Here is a 16,557-nt window from a genome sequence, read left to right as displayed (position 1 = left end):
GGTAAGGTAGCTGGTGCCTTAAGTAGTGGTAGGGGCATTGCATTCACACAACACTAGAATGCATGTCAATAATTAAGTCAAGCCCAGTACCAGTCCTGCAGATGTGGTCTGCTCTGAACCAGTCATTACTGAAGACTGCATCTGCACTGATGAGCCCCTTAATACTGATAAAGGAGCCAAACTCAGCTCTGCACCCTGATTTTTATGCAGCGCAAAAGAGTGCTGACAATAGTGAATATTCTGCAATCAATCTAGGAGGTACTGATAACACAAGAGGCCACCACAGTGGTGTACTACTGAATTAATAGAGAGTCTGGAACAGAAAGGCAGAGTAAGTCTGATTCTGCTGGATGTGTCAGCAGAGCAGAAACAATCTGTCAACTCCGATGTCATCGGCACGGGATCCAACACACACACCCCTCGGTTGGTACCAGAGTTGACAGTATGGTGTCCAATTGTTCTTGTCTCAGTAGTGGAGAGGAGGTAGATGGCCCATCTCTATCCTGTGTACCAGAGGAATCTCTGTCCTGGTCTGCACTCCTCTTTGAAAAAGAGGCGTAATCTAACTTTGCAGTGGCTCTATTTTGCGGTCTATTTTGTGAATCCTTTTCCTCAGAGAAGAATCTCTTTTCCAACTAAGATAGAAGTCAGAATCTGGCTGTGGATCAACAGCCTGCACTGGCTTTTAACACTTGGTAGGTCTCCAGCACCAAAGCAAGACTCATGAGCTGCTTCATAAGGTGTTGCTTCAAGCGCAAATCTCTAACCACCTGCATTCTCTTTTTGAATAGCTTACAGATGAAGCACTTTACTGTGCCTTGGAGAAGGGCATGTTTAAAGGAAACATTGAGTGTGTGGTGGGTCACTACTAGGTATAGCCACCCCACATGACAGGCAGTGTTTAAAACCTGGTGAGGGCATCACACCAGACTAAAACCTAATTACTACCAATTAAATATTAAGGGTACTACTAAACCTATATACACAAGCTCACAGCAAAGCACGAACAGCGAAGCGTGAGGTAAGATACCCTACAGAAAACACTGACTCAAGCTGCAAGTGATGAGAAGGAACTGAATGGGGTTGGGGTGTTGCTGCCTTTAAACATGGGGAGGGGCTACAGGGTACCCTGATGTGTACTACTAAGCAAAGTTCTCTGGCTTTGGTGCACTGGGTGTGCACAACTGAGTGGAGTACATGTCTATAACCATTGGAAGAACTTCAAAATTGGCACCTTCCCATCCACCGATTCATGAAATTGGATAGAGTCTTCAGAAGGGAATGATGCAAAAGCAACATGCACATTCTCATCAGGACAATTACTTTCCAACTCTTGTTCTTGTTGCTGAAAGTCCACTTGAGGAGATGGATCCTTTTTCCCCCCCAGAAAGTGTACTGGGCACTGACATAGGGAAATGTGTTCCAACTGTTTGTTCCAAATTTTGCAGATCCAATTGTTTCAGGTCTGTAGAGCTAGATTTCCCCTGATCTGGAACGGAGGATCCTAGTTTCTGAGAATGGTCAGAGAAACTAAGAATCAGCCAGGATGCCCAAGGCAGCATATGCCAATCTGACTACTTACCTCAATCGGGCATGATCTCAAACTGAAGAACAGGATGTCCAAGTCTCAAACTGAGTTAGAGAAACAGTGTTGTGAAGAAGAAAAAAAGTCTCGCTCTGAAATAACTTATCCAGTAATTCTTCAGAATGCAGATCAAATAAAATTGGTGAAATGACTGACATTGGAATTTGTAGACAGGAAAAAGGTGAGAATTTTTTGATGAGTCACCAGAGTGAAAAGGCTTTCCTGGCACCAAGAGATATTTTAATTTAGCCTTCCTTTCCTTGGAATTGAAGTACTTTATCCTGGAATGTTATTGGCTGCTTGGGTCCCTTATCTGGAGCCACCCCAGAGGAGGATGAGAATGAAAGCATCCTTGTCTTCACACCCTACACACCATTGTGATAATCGTACAAAATATGCCTTGAGGTATAACTTGAAAAACAACAGCTTGCTGCTGAACATCATGGTGACATGTATGTAGCAACATTATGTGTAAAGTTATGAACATAAGCCAAAATTAGGTCTGAAATGTGTTTGCCAGCCAAGTCTGGGTAAACCAGTTCCTTAAAGATAAATGACAAGCTGATACCTCTAGCCAGATGTCAAAGTTGAGTGACAATCATTTGTCAAGTGGCCATTCTGTGGCAAGGAATGGGGGTAAGAACAGATCAATCTGAATTTTAGCAAATAGCATGGAACCTCTTTCACCACACTCCTTGTCTCTATCCTCACAATGAGATGGACCTTTATCTAGGGGCAACCCTCAGGAAATGCATTTCAAAGGGTGACAACTATAAAAGTGAGAGGCAAACACACCCCAAGTTGTTTTTTTCCCCTCTTCCCCCCCCCCTCCTCCTCTTAGCACAAAGAGAGGGAAAAAAAAAAAAAAAAAAAAGCTTTTGGACTTTGGGAGCAGGTCCTGGCCTGAGAATTCAATCAGCAACATTACTGGGAACATATGGTAAGGGACTTCACCTTGAACCAAGTCATCAAGTTTTAATACTAGGAAGCATTTTCATTTTTATTTATCTGGTAATCATTTCTGACTTTTATGCCTTAGGTTTTAAGTGAGTACAAATATATCTCCTTGTAGTTAAATAAGCTTATTTTATTATTTAAATCAAAACTAATCCAGTGTTGTAAACTGTGCAGGTGACTCCCTTTAGGATAGCCAACTGTTGCATATTGATCACCTTAGTGGGGCAATGGACCTAATGTATCTGGACTGTTCAGGAGAGGGCTGGAAGTGCAGAACACATGTTTTCAGGGAAAATTTGGGACTGGGAGTGTGTTGGGATCACCCTGAAAGTGGTAGCCAGAGTGTGACTGATGTGTGGCTGGCAAGCTGCAGCTACACACAGATACTTGGGTCTTACCTGCAGGCTGGAAGTCTGAGTGGCCCAGGTGGGAGCTATAGCAGCAAAGCATTGTGAAGCACCCAAGTTTGCAGGGTAGGGATGAGTCCCCCATTGGGCTGGATTATACCCCCGAATGTCAGAGGGCCTCAAGTGCTTTGGAACCAGATTTGAGGTCTTAGCTGCCAATGGCTCAGTTGACTTGGAAATGGAGCTTGGTGCTGAGACAGATATCTTTACCACAGTAGTTTTCTTGGATCCAGAAGTACTTTGAGCCTAGTGAGGCCACCTGTCTGTTCCTTCGGATCTCTTCAACACCTACAATCCCAGAGGTTTGGCGGTCAAAGCCTCCTGCAATAAGAGGGCTTGAAGTCTATTTAGTCTCTCCTTCCAGCCTGGAGAATGAACTATTATAAATAGCGCAGGGAAAGGGGAATGTCTTTCCCAAGGCGTTTAAGACATCGGGTATGAGTGTCTGACTGCAGGGCATGACATCTTTTAAAGCTATGCTTCAACTTCAGATCTGCCATAGATACCAATACCAAGTCCTGCTGAATATCTGAACTATTGTAAAACCTAATCTTACACTATTAATGGATTAATCTTTTTAAAAGGTCCCACCCACCAAGGCACTTAAACCATGGATCCAAGAGATCCAGAGAGGTCTACATCAGTCTGCTGCAGCTGGAAGAAACAGGCAGCATTTGGTGCCAAACCCTCAAAATGTTCTCCAATACTAGGGTGAGGGGTAGGAAGGATGCGGGAGTGCTCAAATGAGCACTCTTACCAGAAGATTCTACTGTCCAAACTGCACTGGTCGGCACATCCCATGAGCAAAAATATGCAGATACTTCAAGAAGAATGTTAGTTAAGTTTATATAATTCATTGGGCAAATAGACACATGAAAAGTAGAGGGTTATTGTGTGAAAAGGTCGTATTCAGCAGTTTTCATGACAAATATATGAACATGCTTTAAGCTACTTTGAGCCTTAGAGACATTAGCCTCATCTTCTGCATATGACTATCTACCTAGCATCTATGCAATACACCATTTATGAGTGTTTACTACTTTAACATGTCTGAATAAAATGTAGTTTTGAAACAAAGATAGTAGTTCTTATTCAGGATCACCTACATAGCAAATGTGGAATTTTAAAAAGATTCCTGAGTTTAGCCAATTGAGGAATATTTCATGGTGACAGGTTACTCTTTCAGCCTTAGTTATCTAGACTTTTCCATGAACTTTTCAAGAACAATTAAGCTTCTGGGTAGAGATCAAGAATGATTGTGTGTTTTACTCACGTTTTGCCCACAGTTTAATTGCTCTAAGAGTTAGCCTGAAGTTCTCCTTGTTTGGCACTAAATGCAGAATTTCATCAGTAACTCTGCAACCTGAAAGATTTAAATTGCAAATTTAATCATCTCAAGTTTTTACTAGTTTACCACTCTTTTGTCTTATGCAATGTCTACACTACAGAGCTTACAGCAGCACAACTGTTGTGATGCAGCTACACTGATGTAAGATTGCTCATGTAGCTACTCTATGCCGATGGGAGAGAGCTCTCCCTTTGGCATAATAAAGCCACCTCCACGAGCTGCAGTAGCAGCTCTCCTACCATCATAGTGCTGTCCACATTGGCGCTTCTGTCAGTGTAACATATTGCTCAGGGGTGTGTTTTTTTCATACCCCTGAGCGACAAGTTATACTGACAAAAGTGGTAGTTTAGACATGCCCTTAGCAAAAGGGTCTACAAAATAAGCATTGTGTAACAATTGCTTGTATATATATTATTTTTATAAATACAGTTAGAGGATATGTTAGTAGCCTCTAGTATGTAGTCACATACCTTGTGAATATCAGGTTTTTATAGTTTAGACAGCAGCTTTCAAACAATTTTTAACAAGTGAAAGGCCATTCTGCACGAGATCATGTGGGGATCTGGAAGCCAAGTTGGTTAGTTTTAACAGCCATATGTAATTAGAACTCAGGATTACTGAGTAGCGAGGTTGAACTTGAAGCATCAGAAGACTTCCTTTGTTTTAAGTAATTCATAGCAATAGTTTACTTTTATAGGTAATCACCTCATGTCAAGTGCTCTAGCTATTTACATACAGCTGGACTGGAATACAGCTTCCCTGTACTGGAAGAGGCAACCAACTGGCATAAGCACAGTAAACAAAGGAGCAGGAAAATGTTAGGTATGGTCAGACATTTGCCCTAATTAAAGCAGCTAATATCCAGAACTGGCAGAACCTTTATCTATTCAGATTTTTTTAGCCTACCCATCACTATGGTAATTGGACATCCCAGATCTCATCCAATAAAGTATACAGGAGAATATTATGAATCTATGCAATAGGACTAATATTTGTCTTTTTTGTACAAACTTGGAACAGGTAATTTGCAAACAAAATACATGTCTAGTTATTTCTAATTCAATTTAATATTTTACAAAATATTTTCTTATCTCACATGAATAATGGTTATCAGGTTTAAGATTTAAACTGATGTTACCATTTAAGCTTCGTATACATCTTATATCCAAGTTTCTTAGACGTGAATCATTTCGAAGATCCAAGTTATCAGAAATAGTCTGTATAGCCAGCCTTGCAAAGACAAGATCAATCTTAGGGAGAAAAAGTAAAAGTGCATTATACTTAGCATCTATAGAGAAGTGTAAGGTGAAGTAAGTTTTAAATTCTCATCAGTGAACGCTACAATTGGCAAATCTGGAGAGTTAGTCATTCGATTATAAGGATTTAGACTGGGCATTAGATAGGTCAAGAAAACAAGACATACTAGAGCTGTAAAGTAGTATGTTTCGTGGAGAAAAATTAAACATTTTTGCTTTATTTCAAATCTGATATTCTCTTTCGACAGGAAAGGCCACTCTTTCGCCCCTTAAAGAGGGAAAGAAGGCATTTTCACTATCATTTAAATTTCAAAACAGTTGAAAATTTTCAAGTGGAGATTTTCTAAACAAATTGACATTTCATTGAAAAACAAAAATGGACTTTTGTGCACAACAACATCAACCCCTTTCTTTAAAGAATTTGACCATCTCTGCTATACATGACTAAAGGTTGGGTAATTTTTAATGATTCCTGTAATATTGCAGATGCTACATTTTATACTTTACTTTCTACAAAAACTTCTCCTTTCACGGAGAATAGTCTTTAAATACATAAAAGTCAGTATTACAGTTCATATTACGTGGGGAAGATTAATTCTTCAGTCTGTTAAAGCTTCTTTGTGTCACCAGAGCAGCACATTCTCCCTACATATGGGCATCCTTGAGTGATGCAGAACTGCAATAACCCTATGTCAACCCCCTCCTTGTGACCCAGCACATGGAGCATGGCCAGGGTGTTTGTGGGGCTGATCGCTGCATGCAGAAAGAGCTAACATAAGATTCACAGGTCTTTAGACCCTGTTATGCAGTAGACCAGCACTACTGTAATCAGGGGAATGCAAGGGTGGCTTAAAGCAACTTGTATCCATGCTCCTCCCCTTAACTTGTGCAATGTAAAGCTAAATTTGAAGAATGTGGGCCTTGAACTTTATATCCTTTGCCATGGCTATGTAGTCATGTGTGCTTTATTCACGGTCAAGAAGTATCCTAGATGATTTTTTTTTTTTTTTTTTTAAAAGCAAAACACGAACAAATACCAGATGCCCCTTTCAGTACTGTTTCTTACTCTCCCCCCCCCCCTTTTTGAGTGAAAGCCCCAGTAGTTAACACTAGGTAAAACACATGCTCCACCCCACCATCTCACCAGCCATAAACACACAACCCCTATAAAAACCATGTAACACCACCACCACTAAATATAAATAATTAAATTACTTGTACCTGAGTAAGAAGCTAAAGCCTTCCCTAGTGCAGCTGCCACTGCACACCTCATGTGGCCCTGCCTCTCTGTCCCTCATGGACTGAGGGTAATGGAGGCAGGCCCTGGTGGGTTGGCTGGGGCTGGTCCAAGCCCCCACTGGCATGGGGCTGCTTCTCTCCAGCTGGGTGCCTTGCCAGCATGGGGCTGGAGGGGGAGTGGCTGCTCCACCGCTCTGGCCAGAGTGGAGCTTGGGGCTGCTGCTCCCTCAAGGAGGCTGCTCCTCTACTCTGACTGGTGTGGAGTTTGGGGGAGGGGGGAAGGGGGTGTGTGGGGGGGGGGGGGAAATGATGCTCTTCCACTCTGAATGGCACAGAACTTGAGACTGCTGGCGTGGAGCTCAGGGGGCTAAAGGACCTCAATATTACTGAAGCTCATGGACGCCCTGTAATCTTTGGCACCCCCCCCCCGGGGGTCCCACACCCCAGGTTGGGAACTGTTGCCCTAGCCTCTGAATTTTTACATTTGATTTAGTCATGCCAGCAACAATATACTGCACTACCAACAGTAGCATTTTTCTAGGTGGTATCAGCCCATCAAAGCAGATGTACTGCTCTGAGTAGGACGACTTGACCACATTAAAAGCAATGGTAATTAATTTTGGGAGAAGATAAGTAGCAATCTAGCTTACTTACAACACGAAAGTAGTACTTAATCCTAAGGAAATAGGACCCAAAATACAGTATCTTGTTTAGATAGCCACCCAAAACAGGAAGGACTCAAAGAAACCCCAGTCATTACCTAAGCTGTCTGAAACTTCCTTATTTTGCAATCCATGTTCCTTGATGTATATTTAGTATTCAGACAGTTTAAGTGGGACTGTAAACTACAAGCTACTTTCTGTGAAGAATTAAAAATCTCAGCCAATATACAATGCCAAGACCTTCTGGTGATGTATCGTTTAGGTATTAGCCATAGAACAAGTATCAACAGCACTGTGATCCTCAGACACACTTACTTCTGACACCATTCCCCACAACTGGCAGATTCTGTGAACCAGGACTTAATTGAGGAACTTTTAGACATCCTTTGTTTGCCATCACCACCTCAGCTTTTGCTCTTTCAACTTTCATGTTTGTCCCAAGAAGTTCCCCCCCCCCCCGTTTGGTTAACTGATTTTTGCAACTACCTGCTTATTGGAATTTCTACCCAGCTCATCTGTTCAACCAGCTCACATGGCTTCCCCTGCACGGCCCCAGGACAGAGTGCCAGAGTGGCTGGAGGGTGCTTGTGCTTGGTCCCATAAAGATGACAGACTAAGATGGGGACATTTGCTAGCTGATTCAAGTAGCCTGGGGCTGAGAATCAGAGACAACTACTTGCTGGTTCCCAGCTTTGTCTTTTCCAGGGTTCTTTGGGTTACCATGTGGGGGAGGGGAACCAGCTTTTGCACTTAGACTCCCCTTTCCCTACCCAGGAACAGTTTCCAGAGATGAAATCCTGCTCTAGGGCTCTGGCAGACTGAAGCAAATGAGCCACTTACCTCCCTCTGCTGGACTACAGCCAGCCAGCTGGAAGTTAAGCAGCAACAGCAGAGAAGGGACAGTAGCTGCTCAGCACACACCTAGCTCACACCAGATCTACTCCATAGAACAGCCTTCCTCTGCCACCCTCTCACTGCAGTGAGAGCTCATTCAAACACTTCGTTTTAAGAAACTGTGGCTCAGGGAACATTTTTAATTCATAAGAAAAAGTGTGTATTTGATTAAGTTTCTTTCAGAGGTCGCAAGCAGCCTCAGGGACATGAACTGGAAGATCCTGTTCCAAAAGGTAGCAAGTCTGTTTTGCTTCACTAGTGCAATGTATTCTTCCTTGACAGTCTCACCACATTTACTCAAGTCAATTTATGTTATACATTGCAGGGGCAGGGGTTAGGACAAAGGGGATGGATACACTGATTCCTATTAGTGTATCCCCAAACTCTTATTTCCATCCTGCAAATATTTTTTCCACTAAGTGGAAGTTTAGTGTAATGCAATCTGGGGAAAGGCACGGCCCACATTAGAGTCTGACTAACTTTGTAGTAGTGTAAGGGCTTGTCTACATGAACATTTAGTTCATGGCAAGATGGACCGTGAATCTAGCCCACACTAGGGCTAACTGTTAATGCAGGTCAGCAAAAATACTTGACCTGTCTGTTAATGTGCTTTGATTTAGTCCTCTCTGAAACAGGACTGTTAAATGCATGTCAGTGGGGTGCACACAAAAACAATGAGACTGTAGCAAACTAGTGTGGGCTGGATTCACACCCCAGCTTGCTAGAAACTGAAGTTTGTGGAGACAAGCTGTTAGGGTACATCTACACAGCAACTAGATACCCATGGCTGGTCTGTGCTAACCAGCTTGGGCTCAGGGGCCGCTTCATTGCTGTGTAGACTTCTGGGATCAGGCTGAAGCCTGGGCTCTAGGACCCTGCAGGATGAGAGGGTCCCTGTGCTCTGTGAGCCCAGAAGTTTACACAGCAAACAGTCTCGCAGCCCCAGCCCGAGCCGAATGGCTTAGGCCACCCATGGATTTTTCTTTGCTATGTAGACATCCCTTAGAGCATAGTTTCTCAACCTGTGGTACACATACCCCTGGGGGTATGCGAGACACAGGCAGGGGGTACATGGCAAAAAAATCCAGTGAAGGGAGGTGAGTGGCAGTCGCCAACTTCTGGGGAAGCCAGGTTGCAGCCACCTGTATCTGCTCTAGTTGAGCAGTGAAATTAACAACTATGACAGCCCCAGATTTTCCTAGTATAAAAATGTAAAGAAGGGGCTCACACAGTGTGATTTGCCCCAGGCCCGCACCCCACTAGGGATGGCCATGGGGAGCACTACTATCTACTCTCGTGGGCTGCTAATGCCTGCTCATACCTCAAGTTTCCACCTGTGTGAGGAGAACAGCACGTGATCCCGCTATCAGGCCATAGTGATTGGCTGGTATTGACCTTTGCTTCTATATGGAGGAAGGGGAGGAGGAAGGAGGGGAGAAACAGCAGGGGGTTTTCAGATCTGCCACAGCCACACAGCACTGCAGAACTCAGAACTCTCCTGCTTTATGAAAAATACAGTCGTCCAGCAGTAAAGGGGGAAAGATTGTATTTCTCAGAGTGGAAAATTGAGTGTTGGGGTACTTATTAACATTCAGAAGTTAAGGGGAACTTGCTACTTAAAAAAGGTTGAAAAACCCTGCCTTAGAGGCTTGTCTGAAATGCAGCTTGCACCAACGTGCTGAATTGTAACTGCCCCATGTGGATGCTGCTAGAGTAACCTAAAAGGCACCTAGCTCACATTAACGTAGTCTTAACACAAGCTCAGTGCCTTTTAGTTCATGCCAGCAGCATCCACATGGGGCAGTTACAACGCAGCACATTGGTGCATGCGGCAGTTGACACCCCCATAATCTCAAGTGCAGGGCTATGTACACGAGCCTTTAGACTTTGGAGTCCTAATGAATAACTTTTCAAAATAGTTTGTTGTGCCAGTGAGACCAGAACCAGTATTAGATCATTCAAATTCCAAAGCAAAAAACCAATAACCTGCATTTTAACTAGACACTAAACTAATTCTTACCTCAATACCGTCAAATTCAAATTTGACAACTGGTACATACGCATCTTCTATTGCCTGTAAAGCAGGAAGGGAAAAAAAATAGGTTTCACATTTTTAAAAGCAAGTCTTGTGTTTCACCTCCTGATCCTCAGCCTTTTGTTACTCCTGGGTTTAAGGCCAGAAAAAGTATTTCACTAGTATCTAAAAATACTAAACACAAATTAGTTTGCTAGACCGCTTTGCATATATGCAATACAATAAGTCTTCCTTCCTTGTTAAGTCTTCCTTTTTCTCTTAGGAAGGTGGAGAGTCCACTTTTTAAAAAGTGTTTACATTTGTCTACTGTAATCAGTAATATTGCAGCTGACAGAAGTTGACACTCAACTATAGTTTAAGTTGAGAAAAGGTTTGTTTGAAGTGTGACTCCTCTAGGTGCTCTAAAATTTGCCTGGTTACTTGGATTGCCTTGAAATTTGAAGTATGTGAGAACCTAAGAATGGCCATACAAGGTCAGTGGTTCACCTAGCCCAGTATCCTGTCATCAGACAGTGGCCAGTGCCAGATGCTCAAAAGAGAAGGAACAGACCTGGGCAACTTCAAGTGATCTATCCCTTGTCATGCAGTCCCAGCTTCTGGCAGTTGGAAGTTTAGGAATACCCAGAGCATGGGGTTGCATCTCTGACAATCTTGTGTAATAGCCACGGATATCCTCCATTAATTTATTTAGTTCTTCTTTTAAGAAGTTATACTTTTGGCCTTCACAACATCCAATGGCAATGAGTTCCACAGGTTAATTATATGCGGTGAGAAGCAGCACTTTTATTTGTTTTAAACCTGCTGCCTCAATGTCATCAGGTGACCCCTAGTTCATGTGTTATGTGAAGGAGGAAACACTTCCTTATTCACTTTTTCCACACCATTCAAGATTTATAGATTCCTAATTCCTCCTCCCCAGTCATCTCTTTTCCAAGATGAACAGTCCCAGTCTTTAATTTCTCCTCATATAGAAGCAATCCTATACCCCTTAATCATTTTTGTTGTTGCCCTTCTTTGTTTCTTTTCCAATTCAAATATATCTTTTTGGAGATGGAATGACAAGAACTGCACACATTATTCAAGGTGTAGGCATACCATGGATTTATATAGTGACATTATGATATTTTCTGTTGTATCATTGCTTTCCTAATGGTTCTTACCTTTGTTAACTATTTAGATGGCCATTGCACATTGAACAGATGTTTTCAGAGAGCTATCTACAATGACTCCAAGATCTTTCTACAGCAAATTTAGACACCACCATTATAGATATGTAGTTGGTTTTTCTTTTTTTTTTAAAATGTGCATTTCTTTGCACTTAACATTCAATTTTGTCTGCCATTTTGTCACCCAGTTCACTGAGATCCTCTCGTGACTCTTCAGCCAGCTTTGGACTCAACTAGCTTGAATCATTTTGTATCATCTACAAATTTTGCCACCTCACAAGTTCCAGTACAGATCTTTGGGGGACCCTACTAGTTGCCTGTCTACTATGAAAATGGACTATTTATTCCTACTCTTGTTTTTTATCTTTAAATTACTGATCCATGGGTGGACCTTCCCTCTTATCCCATGACAGTGTAATTTGCTTAAGAGCCTTTGGTGAGGAACTTTGTCAAAGGCTTTCTGAAAGTCCAGATACACTATCCACTGGTTCACCCTCATCCACATGATTGTTGATACTCCTAAAGAATTCTAATAGATTGGCAAGACATGATTTCCCTTTGCAAAAGCTATGTTGTTTTCCCCGCCTCCCGACAGTGTTTATTTGTGTCTGATCATTCTGTTTTATATTAATTTGTCAGGTACTGAAGTTAGGAATAACTCATGGGGACACTGGACCATGTTACTGACCCAATTTTAGGGTCATTTGACCAAAGGGTTTCTAAGGTACAGCCTGCCATCTCCCCTCAAAACAAAAACAAAAAACACACCAACTTAAAGATTGACAGTCTGTCAACTCTTTTGCACAGACCTGGCAATCAAGCCATAGTTCTGATAATGTGCAAAGTGGTCTCAGTTGCTCGACATTTACCCCAGCAGTGTAAGACACCCACTAATCCTCTAGGGGAGCAAAACTGAACAATATTTCCCAGAGAGCTTAGGCATGTGCCTCTCTAGAGAGCTAATGCTCACGTGCCAACTGATTACTCTGTGTATGCACAGAAAGAGCTCTAAAGGTTTGCTAGCCAGCCATTACATACAGGACCCAAGCAGCTCAAAAGAACATATTACCACCACTGAACCTGAGCAACACCCAGCACAATAACTTCTAATCTGGCTATCAACCAACACACAAACACACTAATCAGGAAAAAAATGTAGGCATGTTTCTAAAATTTGCTTCTGTCCAAGGATTTTTTTTATTTTGGGAATATGTAATCCAAGTGCAACAGAAGATTCAAAAGGCACTAGTTTTTAAAAGAAAATATTACAAATTCTTCCTGGGAGGAGAGGGTGATACATGGGGACGGGTGGCAAGGGAGAAGGGGTAGGGGTTCAGGATGAAGAGCAAGTGTAAGGAGAGTGGCAAGGTGAAGGATGACATGGAAGTGGGTGACAAGACTACAGGAAGGAATTAGGAGCAAGGTGCTTGTCAATCCCATATTCTCCTTTCCCATATATGTGCTGGGATCTGGAAACACCTGCCCCTCTGTGGGTGTCTAAACCCCTCTTCCTGCCTATGTCCCACTCTGCCCCTCATATCAGATCTGAGTGGGTGGGGAGAGGGGGGACTTACCAGATCTCCCCTTCTCTTGCCCCCTCCCTCCAAAATGTCATCCGAGGAAGCCATGTCCTGCTGAGTGGTGAGCTGAGAACAAGCATACTGGGAGCATGCATCAAGACTACACTGCTGAGACTGGGGTGAGCTGAGAACCAGCAGCCTCCATGCCTATCACAAGCTTGGGGAAGGGAAGAACAGTCACTGAGATGAATGGAGCAGTTCATACATCTGAGCTATTGTTTCAGACTGTATTATATGTTGCAGGGGATAGTGGGAGGAAGAGAAAGACACCAGTCTTCTCTCACATGCTTAGTTTTATTCCATAGTGGTTACAGTACTCAGTTACCCAGTTAGTTCAAGAGGCAGGTGTGGCAGGTTTAAAGGTTCCAGCCCTGCTGATGACCCACGTGGTATAGGCATCAGTATAATGCAACATCAGGGAGTTTTTTGTTTTTTTGTTTTTAAAAAAGGCAAACTGAAAAAAACAAGGAAAACCATGTACATTGCAACCTTAGTGCTCTTTTAACATCAAGCATTCAAAATTTAGAAAATGCCAAAATTAAGGTTGCCTGTTCAACCTGAATTTGGCCCTCAGGCGTGCCTCTGTTTTAATACAGTTTTAATTCTTTTTTCCACAGGACCCTTGCCTCATTCAGTGCACAAGATGGAGGTGCTCAGAGGATTAATCAGGAATATGAACTAAAGGAGACTACTGCCTCCAAGACTCCTGCCTCATGTGTTGCAGAAATTGGAAGGTATATAGTGAATGACGCAGGGATTGTAGGAAGAGGAAGGACAGCTCTGAATACTGCTCTGGATAACTCAATTCTAGCCCTGCCTCTGCTGCAGAATTCCTATGTAATCTAGGCAAGTCACTTAAAACCAGCAGTTTCACTAAATTTGTGTTTCTCATTGTCTGGGTGTCCAACTTTAGACCCTAGTGCCTGATTTTGCAGAAATGCTGAGCATTCAACTGCAAGTGAAATCAACGTGTTCAAACCATAGCTCCTGTTAAGTGCAGTGTAATGCTAAACACCTAGGGCATGCTTTCTGAGGGTCTCAAATTGAGCACCCAAAATTAGTGGAAACTTTTAACCTGCATCTCTACCTCAGATCACCATCTGTAAAATGGGGATAATACTCCTTCCCTCACCTCACAGAAGTGTGATGATTGATGTTTGTGAAGCATTCTTCTATAGTGATAAGCACAGTGAGGAAGTTAATTCTATCTTCAGAACAAGGTTTGAATAGCATGCAATAAGAGGCATGGAGCCATACATTGAATATGAGAAAATATTGAACAGCTACTCATTATTTGAGCTTCATCTGACCTGTGCAGCTGTGGAAAAATATATTATGTGAACATCTAATTAACCACTTTCATAATGCATATACACAAAGTAGTTGATTAAAGTTGCATAGGCAGCTTTGATTCTGGTATTTCCTAAACTAGAGTGCTTGACTTTGCAACCTTAGGCTATGTTTATACTGACAGCAGCAAAATCGCCACCACCAGATCGATCTTTCAGGATCGATTGAGCAGTCAGTAAGACCCGGTCAATCGATCCGGAAGTCGACTCAATAAGTCCACCCCTTCAAGTAGCGTAGTGCTGAGCCGACGGGAACGCTGTTCCCATCAGCTCAGCGCAAACAGCACACAGAAGCAGTCGACCTGAGTTACGCAAACTACTTTGCGTAACTCCCGTCAACTGCCACCGAATTGTGGGGGCAGTATGAACAAGCTCTTAGTGTTTTAAAAAGAGTTGTGTACAATACTATTTGAAAAGTGCTGCCAGCAACTGTAATTTTTTTTTTTAATTGGTCAATTTAAAAGTTCCAGTTGACAGTATCCCTTTAACATGGAAAAGTCTGAATACAAGTAGAAAACTTACTCTTAAATTCTTGATTCCATCTTGAACCTTTAGCTTTTCAAAGAATGATTGAAAGAAATCTGATCTTTCCACATGTCTAGGAGCAACACAAAGTGCATCTATGTCAGCACCTGCAAAAATATCCCATATATCTTCAGTTAATCAAGCAGTTAGTTTGAAACGTAATGTATGACTAGACACTACTAAAAAGGACATACCTTTGGTGTGTACTCCAAGCCTATAGGAACCAAATGTGAATATTTTGCCACCAACATTTGCTACAGCTGAAGGTGGGAGGTTCTATAAATAGAGCAGAAATACAAGCTTAAAATACAGCCCTTGGTTCCCCAGGTCTAAAACCCTACAAGCTATATTAGCACTATGAAGGAGCTTGTTTAAGTTGGCTTGTTTTGGCAGTAAGATTTCAACAGAAAGTGCAATTACTATGTGTGAAATAATTTCAAAATAAGGTCACTAATTTCTAAACAAAAATAAAAATTGCTATTTGTGGAGACATTGCCTCCCTTAATGAATAGGGAAAGGTTGTTACTGGAGTAAGAACTTTTGTTACCTATTTCCTAACCATTTTCTCTATCCAGCTGAAGTAACAATATGAAACCATGGTGGTAATTATTTGCTGGCAGATTTACAAGAATACAATGGAAGCATTTATTACTATAGAACTAGTATCTACAGTGTAGATAGCACCTACTTCCATTTGTGACTGAAGAGCCATGTAATAGGTTAAATACAGCCAGTATAGGATATAAACTGGATCATAACTGATGAGCTACAAGTAGTTATTTCACTGCCAGACAGATAGTTTAAAATCTTTGGTCAAGGCTAGAATGTCACTCTCCGCTCAATAGTGAGGTTCGGCAGGATTACATTTTAATGGATTTCAGCTGACACTGAAACTGATGAAAAACTATCAATCCTAACAGTGGGTGTGCCTGCTAGACTCAGGTGCCACTGGCCCTCAGCTATTCAGGGAGCCCTCTGTAGCCTTGCTGTTACCACAGCAAGTGGGTCTGTGACAGCAGAGCTGCAGAGGGCTCCCTGCACTGCCTCAGGACTGGTGACACCCGATCCCCGTGGGCACATGAGATGGGTAAGAGGGAAGGAGGAAGAGCAGAGACTCCCTGGTCAGGACTGCAAGGAGGAGGATCTCTGCAGGCAGAAGATGTGGGAAAAGCTGTGGTCCTGGCCTGGCTGAGCAGAGCCCCCTGACCAGAACTGTGAGGAGGAGGAGCTGCCGCCAGCCCTGGGCAGAAGCCATTTAGCAGCCCAGTGGCCTCCTCTGTGGCTGGGGAGGACTCCTCCTCACAGCCCTGGCCTTGGGGATCTCTGCTCTGCCCCACCAGGACCCCAGCTTTCCCCACACCTTGTGGCTGCAGGGATCCAGCATCACCAGCACGGTGGCCACACAGGGAGCCCTACACAGCTCCGCTGTCACAGCCCTGTTCACTCACTGACTGGCCAGGAGTGAGGGAGCCATCCACATGCAGGAACGGTTTTGCTCCAGGGTGGTCTTCCCCACTCCCAGAACTTTTCCTCCTTCTTTCAGTCCTAGCAGGG

At 42.8% G+C, this 16,557-nt stretch overlaps 1 protein-coding gene across 5 annotated transcripts in view; it reads right to left on the bottom strand.

The window, feature by feature from the left end:
- The window catches only part of PAPOLG (poly(A) polymerase gamma), a 57,040-nt gene that overhangs the window by 31,237 nt on the left and 9,246 nt on the right, over nt 1-16,557 (bottom strand). For all 5 annotated transcript variants that reach the window (XM_067565195.1, XM_067565192.1, XM_067565196.1 and 2 more), the window contains exons 4-8: nt 15,198-15,279; nt 15,001-15,110; nt 10,369-10,422; nt 5,436-5,547; nt 4,223-4,312 (exon numbers count right to left, since the gene is read on the bottom strand). In XM_067565195.1, the coding sequence (XP_067421296.1) occupies nt 4,223-4,312; nt 5,436-5,547; nt 10,369-10,422; nt 15,001-15,110; nt 15,198-15,279 (448 nt within the window). The remainder of the gene's footprint in view (nt 1-4,222; nt 4,313-5,435; nt 5,548-10,368; nt 10,423-15,000; nt 15,111-15,197; nt 15,280-16,557) is intronic.

The sequence above is a fragment of the Emydura macquarii genome, unplaced genomic scaffold, assembly GCF_026122565.2.
Source record: "Emydura macquarii macquarii isolate MOO-44397 ecotype Brisbane River unplaced genomic scaffold, CSIRO-AGI_Emac_v2 contig_2676, whole genome shotgun sequence".
Taxonomy (NCBI): Eukaryota; Metazoa; Chordata; order Testudines; family Chelidae; genus Emydura; species Emydura macquarii.
The sequence above is the reverse complement of the archived record's forward strand: the minus strand, read 5'-3'. Positions and strand labels throughout refer to the sequence as shown.